At 39.2% G+C, this 12951-nt stretch overlaps 1 protein-coding gene across 7 annotated transcripts in view; it reads left to right on the top strand.

The window, feature by feature from the left end:
- LOC133575717 (uncharacterized) overlaps positions 1-12951 on the top strand; it is a 215002-nt gene that overhangs the window by 162376 nt on the left and 39675 nt on the right. For 4 of the 7 annotated variants that reach the window (XM_061928514.1, XM_061928510.1, XM_072912168.1 and 1 more), the window contains exon 2: positions 8046-8264. The exons of the other annotated variants lie outside the window; for them this stretch is intronic. In XM_061928514.1, coding sequence (XP_061784498.1) covers positions 8046-8264 — 219 coding nt within the window. The remainder of the gene's footprint in view (positions 1-8045; positions 8265-12951) is intronic. 7 annotated transcript variants of the gene reach the window in all.

Here is a 12951-nt window from a genome sequence, read left to right as displayed (position 1 = left end):
ATGTGGTGTACTCGCTTTAGGCAGCGAGTTGTTTACATGGCACTCATCTCTGGGAGTATCGTCCTTGTAATTTTCCCCGCCGCTTTAAAAGGGAACATTATCACAATTTCAGAAGGGTTAAAACCATTAAAAATCAGTTCCCAGTGGCTTATTTTATTTTTCGAAGTTTTTTTCAAAATTTTACCCATCACGCAATATCCCTAAAAAAACTTCAAAGTGCCTGATTTTAACCATCGTTATATACACCCGTCCATTTTCCTGTGACGTCACATAGTGATGCCAACACAAACAAACATGGCGCATAGAACAGCAAGCTATAGCGACATTAGCTCGGATTCAGACTCGGATTTCAGCGGCTTAAGCGATTCAACAGATTACGCATGTATTGAAACGGATGGTTGTAGTGTGGAGGCAGGTAGCGAAAACGAAATTGAAGAAGAAACTGAAGCTGTTGAGCGATATCGGTTTGAACTGTATGCAAGCGAAAACGACACGACAGCCAGCGACATGAGAGAAAGCGAGGACGAATTTGGCGATCGCCTTCTAACCAACGATTGGTATGTGTTTGTTTGGCATTAAAGGAAACTAACAACTATGAACTAGGTTTACAGCATATGAAATACATTTGGCAACAACATGCACTTTGAGAGTGCAGACAGCCCAGTTTTCATCAATTAATATATTCTGTAGACTAGGGCTGAAACGACGCGTCGATGTAGTCGACGTCATCGGTTACGTAAATACGTCGAGGACGTTTTTGTTCGTCGACGCGTCGCATATTTACGTCACACTACCGTCATGGCGGAGCGCAAAGCAGACGATGCGAGCGGTGCGAGCGAGGGGAAAAAAGCACGCCAAAAGTCGTCAAAAGTGTGGGAGTATTTCAATAAACGGCCTAAGAAGAAACGCTACTTTTACTCCGCTACTTTTATCTACATTCAGCTCGCTACTCGCTACTAATTTCTATCGATCTGTTAATGCACGCTTTGTTTGTTTTGGTCTGTCAGACAGACCTTCAAAGTGCCTGCCTTACTGGTGACGTTTCACTTCGTTCCACCAATCAGATGCAGTCACTGGTGACGTTGGACCAATCAAACAGAGCCAGGGGTCACATGACCTGACTGGCTCCGAGCTAACTTCGGGTGTTACCATTTAGTGGTCAATTGTACGGAATATGCACTGTACTGTGCAATCTACTAATAAAAGTTCCAATCAATCAATCAAAAGTGTGAAGGAAAAAATACCCTTTTTTTATTTCAACCGTAAAGACTGACTGCACAGTTCCTGTCTTCACAATAAAAGTCCCGCTCCATCGCGCCTGCGCTTTCAAAATAAGAGTCTCCGAAAGCCAGCGCAAACAAGCTAGCAAGCTACGGAGTTTGCCGCCAATGTATTTCTTGTAAAGGGTATAAAAACGAATATGGAAGGTGGACAAATAAGATGCCAAATAACAACCACTTTCATGTGGTATTAGACAGAAAGGAGGAACTTTTTTTCTCCTCCATTTGAAAACGTGGACGTTACCAGCACTACTGTCTGATTACAATCAATGCAAGTCATCAGAATCAGGTAATGCACCAACTTATATTCTTGTCTTCATGAAAGAAAGGAATCTATATGTTAAACATGCATGTATAATTATTAAAACACCTTTAACATGTAAACAAAAACGGCAAAATAAATAAATATAAATTATATACTGTATATATCAATGTATGTATATATATATATATATATATATATATATATATATATATATATATATATATATATATATATATATATGTGTGTGTGTGTGTGTGTGTGTGTGTGTGTGTGTGTGTGTATATATATATATATATACACACACACATATATATATATATATATATATATATATATATATATATATATATATATATGATATGTGTGTGTATGTTACTCAGTACTTGAGTAGTGTTTTCACAACATACTTTTTACTTTTACTCAAGTAAATATTTGGGTGACTACTCCTTACTTTTACTTGAGTAATAAATCTCTAAAGTAACAGTACTCTTACTTGAGTACAATTTCTGGCTACTCTACCCACCTCTGCTAATAATGTTGTTGTATGCACACTGTGTCGAGCGGAAATGGCCTATCATAGCAGCACAACGGCAGCGTTCTTGCCATCACCATCAACTAATCAATCGTCCGCGTGAGTATACGTTGTCATCATTACACAAAAACATGAATGTGTCATTTGTATCTGCGTTGTAAATTCATAAACTAAAGCACCGTTTCGCTCTGAGAGGAGCGTTTGGCGTGCCTGTTCAGTGTTTACAAAGACGCGCTCCTCTTTAACGCTAACGTTGATTAGTTGTGCAAATACCTTTTACAACATTAACAATTACGTATACTATGTACAAACGAACAATTAACTTTCACTTTAATCATACTATCATTGTTGTGTTATTAAGCAAAATAAGCAAAAGTTTTACTTTTGTTGAAATGTTTACACTGTTGTTACAGAATATTTCGTTTTGCACTTTTTTGTATCGGATGTTTATCTTTATTTTTGCACATTTTAGCAAATAAGCAATACTTTTACTTTTGTTGAAATGTTTACACTGTTGTTACAGAATATTTAGTTTTGCACTTTTTTGAATTGGATGTTTATCTTTATTTTTGCACATTTTAAAGCAAAATAAGCAATACTTTTACTTTTGAAATGCTTATACTATTGCAGAATATTAAGATTTGCACTGGATGTTTACTTTTATATTTGCACATTAAAAGCAAATAAGCTACTTTTAATTTTGTTAAATGTTTACATTGTTACAGAATATTTTGTCATGTTGTTGTCAATGTTGACTGAGTGGCCATACTTTTTTTTTTGTAAATAAAAGCCATGCCTTTTGAAAAAAATGGCCTACATTTATTTTTTCATCTTCATTTTAAATTAAAAAAAATAATCGGTAAAAGGAAAAATAATCTATAGATTAATCGAAAAAATAATCTATAGATTAACCGATTAATCGAAAAAATAATCTATAGATTAATCGATAGAAAAATAATCGTTAGCTGCAGCCTTACTGTAGACATACCCTCATCCGCTCTCTTTTCCTGAAAGCTGATCTGTCCAGTTTTGGAGTTGATGTCAGCAGGCCAGGGAAGCTAGGGTCGATATTCTTCTCTTGATCATCTTCGGTGGCATAAGGGACGGTGTGAGCCAAGACATCCAGGGGGTTTAGCTCGCTCGTCTGCGGGAACAAACTGCCGCCATTGCTTGCCGTGCTACCGAGGACCTTTGTCCCTGAATTGCTAACACACTCCGGCAGATTCAATGGGGGTCTGGCGGCAGATTTCTTTGACTTTATCGTTGGAAATGCATCTGCTTTGAGTGTCACAGGATATCCACACATTCTTGCCATCTCTGTCGTAGCATAGCTTTCGTCGGTAAAGTGTGCAGAACAAACGTCCAATTTCTTGCCACTTTGGCATCTTTGGGCCACTGGTGCAACTTGAATCCGTCCCTGTTCGTGTTGTTACACCCTCCGACAACACACCGACGAGGCATGATGTCTCCAAGGTACGGAAAACAGTCGAAAAAACGGAAAATAACAGAGCTGATTTGACTCTGTGTTTGAGAAAATGGCGGATTGCTTCCCGATGTGACATCACGTTGTGACGTCATCGCTCCGAGAGCAAAAAATAGAAAGGCGTTTAATTCGCCAAAATTCACCCATTTAGAGTTCGGAAATCGGTTAAAAAAAAAAGGACTTTTTTCTGCAACATCAAGGTATATATTGACGCTTACATAGGTCTGGTGATAATGTTCCCCTTTAACCACTCGCTGGAGGGCCTGTTGGTTCGCTTTAGTGCAGCTAGCAAACCACACAAAAAATCCGTAAGTGAGGACACTGCTGTGGCACAGTTGTAAAATTTGACCATTGATATCTGCGGAATGTTTGCGCATTTTAGTTTCCTCAAAAAAAAAAAGACGTTGTTGGGCCTTTCCGACTGTAGAAGCAGTGTTAATGTCCCAGCATAGATCTTCTGTTATGTTCACCCGTAAGAATTTGAAAGGCTTGACCCTTTCTACGAGATTGTTATTAATTAAAAGTGGAGGGTGTTTGTTCTGCCCTTTCCTGCGGAAGTCTACAATTAGTTCTTTGGTTTTGTTAGTGTTAAAGGGGAACTTTATCACCAGACCTATGTAAGCGTCAATATATACCTTGATGTTGCAGAAAAAGACCATATATTTTTTTAACCGATTTCCGAACTCTAAATGGGTGAATTTTGCCGAATTAAACGCCTTTCTAATATTCGCTCTCGACGTCACATCGGGAAGCAATCCGCCATTTTCTCAAACACCGAGTCAAATCAGCTCTGTTATTTTCCGTTTTTTCGACTGTTTTCCGTACCTTGGAGACATCATGCCTCGTCGGTGTTTTGTCGGAGGGTGTAACAACACGAACAGGGACGGATTCAAGTTGCACCAGTGGCCCAAAGATGCCAAAGTGGCAAGAAATTGGACGTTTGTTCCGCACACTTTACCAACTAAAGCTATGCTACGACAGAGATGGCATAGAAGAATATCGACCCTAGCTTCGACGTCCCACTGGTGTGAGTTTTTCCTTGCCCTTATGTGAATTCTGTACCGAGGATGTCGTTGTGGCTTGTGCAGCCCTTTGAGACACTCGTGATTTAGGGCTATATAAATAAACATTGATTGATTAATTGATTGAGTGTAACAGAAAAACAATGACGCCACATATGCTGTGTCCACATGTTTGCTCAGTATACATCCATTGATTGTTACTTCATCAAACTTGATGCCAAATACTTGCGCATTTTTTTGAGAACGTCAATGACTGAATGTCTGATGAAAAACAAAAATTGAACTTTTGTATTAGTACATGTTAGTACATTTTTTTTGTACAGCAGATGGCGTCCTTGTATTGTGCAAATCATCAAAGAGGAAGAAAAAAGTTTTGAGGTCTTGTGACTGACATCTTTTCTGCTTTAGATCACACTTGGGAGAGTTCTCTATCATAATAAAGTGCATTCAGTACTTGTTGGAACACCCTTTTAAAGGACTTCAAAATGTAACGCTTGCCAAAAAGTAATTTGGAGTAGTAAACAAAACGTAATGAACTTCAACATGATTTATTTGATTAAAATAACTGAGATTTAGGATTTTTTTTTATTCCAGAAAAGATGTGTCAGTAATTAAATATTTTCCACATCACTTTATTTTAAGTGCCATAATGTTTATTTATGGGCTGATATCAGCTTTTAAAAAGGTATTTCAGTAAATCAACAGTACTGAAGAAATTGTATTAACCCATCCATCCATCCATTTTCTACCGCTTATTCCCTTCGGGGTGGCGGGGGGCGCTGGAGCCTATCTCAGCTACAATCGGGCGGAAGGCGGGGTACACCCTGGACAAGTCGCCACCTCATCGCAGGGCCAACACAGATAGACAGACAACATTCACACTCACATTCACACACTAGGGCCAATTTAGTGTTGCCAATCAACCTATCCCCAGGTGCATGTCTTTGGAGGTGGGAGGAAGCCGGAGTACCCGGAGGGAACCCACGCAGTCACGGGGAGGACATGCAAACTCCCGAGGCCGGGATTGAACTCACGACTACTCAGGACCTACGTATTGTGAGGCAGATGCACTAACCCCTCTGCCACCGTGCTGCCCGAAATTGTATTATATTTTTAACTTTTCAAATTTCGATGCAGTAACTTTAAACCAGAAAATATGTGTCAATAATTTTAAAACATTCTGCAAGTCACCTTTTTGCAGGCATCATGTTGTAATTTAGGGGTTATATTTTACATAAAGTCTATTTTTTAACATGTTAAGAGTACTTATAGCGCGACAAAATGCTTGATTTACAGGACAAATATTTTAACATATTTATGAACAATATAACAATACATAATATAAGACTACTAGATAATGAAACAATATAAAACAATTAATACAATTTATTTGATCGGTTTTAAAGCACGACACATCTCGCGAGAGCAGAGCAGCGCTGTCTCGTGACGTCAAGTGTGCCAACTGTCGTAAAAACACATGGAAGAAGAGAAAGGAAGTGAAGGCGGAAGCTAATAAGTCAGTGTTGTTATTTGTTCGCTATTATGTAAATATTTATGTCGAACAAGAGACGTATTTAATTATTTATTTCAGGGTAGAACGTCTCGGTCTGCGAGAATGTTTGCGTTGCTTAGCTAGTCGGTACTGTAAAGCTGAGAAGCGTCTCGTGCTAGTTAGCTTAGCTTGTTAGCTGCTGCGTAAAGTGTTGTGATTGTGTGAACATGTGAGTGTAAAGTGTTGTGATTGTGTGAAAATGTGCGAAAGAACGACAGCAAAGTACGTGGCGGAACTTTCTAGATCAAAAGAGGAGAACGAGAGACACCAACTACAGGATGTATATTATAAGAAACGTCATCAAGTTGTGTTACACAGAACAGGTTTGTTTACTTCTTACTCTCACATCTTTACTAACTTTATATTTCATTAGTCACACTATTCTTAAACATATTGTGTATAAGAAGGTGAATTGTCTTGTGGGGATGATGCACTGCTTAGTTTGTATATTCTTCATGAAAACGAGACCGTTTTAGCCACACAATATTTATAATAGGTTTATGCCAGTGGCGTGTAGACTTTTTTTAGGCTTATTATACTTGCCAACCCTCCTGAATTTCAGTGCCCCTCCCGAAAATCTCCTGGGGCAACCATTCTCCCGATTTTCACCCGGACAACAATATTGAGGGCGTGCCGTGATGGCACTGCCTTTAGCGTCCTCTACAACCTGTCGACGCGTCCGCTTTTTCACCATACAAACAACGTGCTGGCCCAGTCACATGTTATATGCGGCTTCTACATACACACAAAAGTGACTGCATGACATACTTGATCAACAGCCATACAGGTCACACTGAGGGTGGCCGTATAAACAATATTAACACCGTTACAAATATGCGCCACACTGTGAACCCACACCAAACAAGAATGACAAACACATTTCGGGAGAACATCCGCACCGTAGCACAACATAAACACAACAGAACAAATCCCCAGAATCCCTTGCATCCCTAACTCTTCCGGGTTACAATAAACACCTCCGCTACCACCATACCCCGCCCACCTCAACCCCGTCCCCCCACACCTCAAACCCCCCATCTCCCGAATTCGAAGGTCTCAAGGTTGGCAAGTACGGTGTAACATTTAATTTGGTCTAGTTTTATTATTTAAGTATGGAAAGTCCGGTACCGGTACCAAAATTTATTTTGATACTTTTTGGTACTTTTCTAAATAAAGGAGACCACAAAAAATTGCATTATTGGCTTTATTTTAACAAAAAATCTTAGGGTACATTAAACCCATTTTTAATATTGCAAGTTTGTCCTTAAATAAAATAGTGAACATACTAGACAACTTGTCTTTTAGTAGTAAGTAAATAAACAAAGGCTCCTAATTTAGTCTGCTGACATATGCAGTAACATATTGTGTCATTTATATTCTATTGTTTTGTGAAAATTATTAAGGACAAGTGGTAGAAAATGAATTATTAATCTACTTGTTCATTTACTGTTAATATCTGCTTACTTTTTATTTTAACATGTTCTATCAAGACTTCTGTTAAAATGTAATGCTAACTTATTCTTCTGTTGTTTGATACTTTACATTAGTTTTGGATGATACCACAAATGTAGGTAGCAATCCGATTCCAAGTAGTTACAGGATCATACATTAGTCATATTCAAAGTCCTCATGTGTCCAGGGACATATATATGTGTATATATATATATATATATATATATATATATATATATATATATATATATATATATATATATAATGTGTGTGTGTGTGTGTGTGTGTGTATATATATGTATATATATGTATATATATATATATATATATATATATATATATATATATATATATATATATATATATAATTCGGGAAAATTGGGAGGGTTGGCAAGTATGAGTGTCAGTCCAAAACTATTTATATTCTCTCTTAAATGTATTGGCTTATTTACCCAACAGACATCCAGCAGCCCCCTCACATTAAAGAGAAAGAGGAGGATCCACAGCCCCTCCACATTAAAGAGGAAGAGGAGGAAGTGTGGATCACTCAGGAGGAAGAGTGTCTTCTAGGGCAGGAGGAGGCTGATCTCAGCAAGTTTCCACTGACTGTTGTCTCTGTGAAGACTGAAGAGCATGAAGACAAAGCACCTGAGTCCTCACAGCTTCATCACAGTCCAAGTAAGCACATATCATTTTATTCTCAGGGCATTCAATCCATCACAACTGGACTGTTCACTTTGTCTTAGGAGACCCAAAACCAGTGAAGTTGGCACGTTGTGTAAATGGTAAATAAAAAGAGAATACAATGATTTGAAAATCCTTTTCAACTTATATTCAATTGAATAGACTGCAAATAAAAGATATTTAATGTTCGAACTGAGAAACTAATTTTTTTTTTGCAAATAATCATGAACTTAGAATTTAATGGCAGCTACACATTGCAAACAAGTTGTCACAGGGGAATTTTTACCACGGTGTTACATGGCCTTTCCTTTTAACAACACTCAGTAAACGTTTGGGAACTGAGGAGACACATTTTTGAAGCTTCTCAGGTGGAATTCTTTCCCATTCTTGCTTGATGTACATCTTAAGTTGTTCAACAGTCCGGGGGTCTCTGTTGTGGTATTTTAGGCTTCATAATGCACCACATATTTTCAATGGGAGACAGGTCTGGACTACAGGCAGGCCAGTCTAGTACCCGCGCTCTTCCACTATGAAGCCATGCTGTTGTAACACGTGGCTTGGCATTGTCTTGCTGAAATAAGCAGGGGCGTCCATGATAACATTGCTTGGATGGCAACATATGTTGCTCCAAAACCTGTATGTACCTTTCAGCATTAATGGTGCCTTCACAGATGTGTAAGTTACCCATGTCTTGGGCACTAATACACCCCATACCATCACAGATGCTGCCTTTTACACTTTGTGCCTAAAACAGTCTGGATAGTTAGTTTTCTCTTTGGTCCGGAGGACACAACGTCCACAGTTTCCAAAAACAATTTGAAATGTGGACTCGTCAGACCACAGAACACTTTTCTACTTTGCATCAGTCCATCTCAGATGAGCTCGGGCCCAGCGAACCGGCGGCATCTCTGGGTGTTGTTGATAAATGGCTTTCGCGTTGCATAGTAGAGTTTTAACTTGCACTTGCAGATGTTGCGACCAACTGTAGTTACTGACATTGTTTTTTTTAAGTGTTCCTGAGCCCATGTGGTGATATCCTTTACACACTGATGTCGCTTTTTGATGCAGTACCGCCTGAGGGATAGAAGTTCAGTAATATCATCGCTTACGTGCAGTGCTTTCTCCAGATTCTCTGAACCTTTTGATGATATTACCGACCGTAGATGGTGAAATCCATTAATTCCTTGCAATTGCTCGTTGAGAAATGTTGTTCTTATACTGTTCGACAAATTGCTTACGCTTTTTTTCCACAAAGTGGTGACCCTCGCCCCATCCTTGTTTGTGAAAGACTGAGCATACCCAATCATGGCACCCACCTGTTCCCGATTAGCCTGTTCACCTGTGGGATGTTCCAAATAAGTGTTCGATGAGCATTCCTCAACTTTATCAGTCTTTTTTGCCACCTGTGCCAGCTTTTTTTAAACATGTCGCTGGCACCACATTTCAAATGAGCTAATATTTGCAAAAAATAACAAGGTTTTCCAGTTTGAACGTTAAGTATCTTGTCTTTGCAGTCTATTCAATTGAATATAAGTTGAAAAGGATTTTCAAATCATTGTATTCTGTTTTTATTTACCATTTACACAACGTGACAACTTCACTGCTTTTGGGTTTTGTAGAATGTATAACCATTGAAATATGTCAGGAAAAAAGCAAACACATATTTATCAGTTGTTTATATGGATCACCTAAGTCAAGTATAGAAACATTTGAAGATTGGATCAAGGCAAACTACATGGACAATGGTCAACAATTATTTTATGTGCTGAATTTAATATTAACTTATTGAACCCTACTAACAAAAGTCCATTGATGACTTCATTGATACAAAGTACAGCATCAGTTTATATCCTAAAATCACAAAGCCAAGCAGAATCACAGGACACTGTGCCACACTTATTGATCATATTTTTACTATTAATGATTTTGATAACAACACTACAAGTGGTCTACTTATAACCGATGTTAGTGATCATCTGCCAGTTTTGACAATATATGATGGAAACTACAAGAAGAAGAACATGGAAAACAAAAATAAATTTCGGAGACTAGGCACAGAGAAGAGAATGATTGCTTTAAAAATGAGCTAGAAAAGCAAAATTGAGACAATGTGTACAATGAGGAGACCCTGCCCCAAGTGGAGGAGTTCAAGTACCTCAGAGTCTTGTTCACGAGTGAGGGAAGAGTAGATCGTGAGATCGACAGGCGGATCGGTGCAGCATCTTCAGTAATACGGACGCTGTATCGATCCGTTGTGGTGAAGAAGGATTTGAGCCGGAAGGCAAAGCTCTCAATTTACCGGTCGATCTACGTTCCCATCCTCACCTATGGTCATGAGCTTTGGGTTATGACCGAAAGGACAAGATCTTGGGTACAAGCGGCCGAAACGACTTTCCTCCGCCGGGTGGCAGGGCTCTCCCTTAAAGATTGGGTGAGAAGTTCTGTCAAAAGTGGATCCGGTGAAGAATGGGGAGCCAGTGGAGTTTCTGAAGGACTGGGGTGATGTGCTCACGGGAGCGGGTGTGGGTGAGCAGGTGGGCGGCAGAGTTTTGAATGTGTCGGAGTTTATTGAGGATTTTGCAAGATGAGCCGTAGAGGATGCTGTTACAGTAATCTAGTCTGGAGGTGATGAAGGCATGGATCAGGGTTTCAGCGGCAGAGAAGGAGTTCTTGTAATGTGGTTGACATGGTGTTCAAAAGAGAGGTTATTGTTCAGAATGACTCAGAGGTTACGGATGTGAGTGGATGGGGACAGATTGGAGTTGTCGACAGAGAGGTGAGACGTTTTTGGTGAGGGATTTGGGGCCGATGATGAGCATGTCAGATTTGTCGCAGTTGAGTTTGAGGAAGTTGGAGTGCATCCATGATTTGATTTCAGTGAGGCAGTCGGTCAGGGTGGACAGAGTTACGGAGGAGATGGATTTTGTGGAGATGTATAGCTGGACGTCGTCTGCGTAGCAGTGGAATTGGAGATGATGGCGGCGGATGGTGTTACCGAGGGGGACCATCTACAGGATGAAGAGAACTGGACCAAGCACCGAACCCTGGGGGACACTTTGTGACAGAGAGGCAGTGGAGGAGGTGCAATTGTTTATACTGATGTATTGTTGTCTGTTAGTGAGATATGACCTTAACCAGGAGAGGGCAGAGCCGGTGATGTTGAGGGATGATTCCAGGCGGGAAAGGAGGATGGTGTGGCTGATGGTGTCAAAAGCTGCTGTGAGGTCAAGGAGGAGGAGAATACTGAGGTGGCCGGTGTCTGAGGAGAGGAGGAGGTCATTGGTGACTTTGAGAAGGGCTGTTTCAGTGCTGAAGCCGGATTGAAATGGTTCGAACAGATCATTGGAAGTGAGGTGAGCTTTGAGCTGAGTGGCGACGGCACGTTCCAGTATTTTGGACAGGAAGGGAAGGTCGGACATGGGGCGGAAGTTGCTCATGGTGTCAGGGTTGAGTCCAGGTTTTTTGAGGATGGGGTTGACAGCGGCCAGTTTCAGGGTATCGAGGACTAAGCCAGAGCCGAAAGAGGAGTTGATGATGTTGATGATGAGTGGGGAAATGGGTGGGAGACCGTTTTTAACCAGAGTGGATGGGATGGGGTCCAGAGCACAGGTCATACTTGCCAACCCTCCCGAATTTTCCGGGAGACTCCCGAAATTCAGCGCCTCTCCCGAAAACCTCCCGGAACAAATATTCTCCCGAAAATCTCCAGATTTTCAGCCGGAGCTGGAAGCCACGCCCCCTCCCGCTCCATGCGGACCTGAGTGAGGACAGCCTTTTTTCATGACGGGAGGACAACAGGGTGACAAGAACTAAATCATCCAGACTAGAGATAAATTGTATTATTATGTTTATCTTGCCTAAAAATAAATATATTTATTAATTTAAAAAAATAAATAAATAAATGTTTACTATATTTTGCTAAAAACATCAATATTAATTGTATTTTTATTTGTATTTTTTCGTGACTCCTTATTACATCCAGCCATAGAATTATACATTAAAATAAACATATTTGAAATAATTGATTTTAAATTATCATAATAATTCATTTAAAATGACCATATTTAATTATTAAAATAATTGCTTGTTCATCAACAACTTTAGCATTTTATTCATTACATTTTGAAACTCTCAGAAGCCAAGTTATGTTACATTCCTTAATATTTATTTATGCAAGTTTGAAGTATCAATTATCTAAACACAGTTTGTTTGCATATTTTCAGGATATATATATATATATATATATATATATATATATATATATATATATATATATATATATATATAAAATAAATAAATATATATATATATATATATATATATATATATATATATATATATATATATATATATATATATATATATATATATATATGTATGAAACACTTAACTTGGTGAATTCTAGCTGTCAATAGACTCCTCCCCTCTTAACCACGCCCCCAACCACCCCCCACCTCCCGAAATCGGAGGTCTCAAGGTTGGCAAGTATGGCACAGGTGGAACTTTTCATGCCCTTCATGACCACCATGAGTTTGTTGGAACTCTGAAAAAAATAGAGGGTGTGTGTGTGTGTGTGTGTGTGTGTGTGTGTGTGTGTGTGTGTGTGTGTGTGTGTGTGTGTGTGTTCAGAGTTGAAACAAACACATTAGGAAAAGTCCCGTTTATTTCTAATAAAAGTCAT

The sequence above is a fragment of the Nerophis lumbriciformis genome, linkage group LG33 (assembly GCF_033978685.3).
Source record: "Nerophis lumbriciformis linkage group LG33, RoL_Nlum_v2.1, whole genome shotgun sequence".
In the NCBI taxonomy this organism is placed as follows: domain Eukaryota; kingdom Metazoa; phylum Chordata; class Actinopteri; order Syngnathiformes; family Syngnathidae; genus Nerophis; species Nerophis lumbriciformis.
Note: the sequence above shows the minus strand (reverse complement) of the source record. Positions and strands in the feature narration are given on the sequence as shown.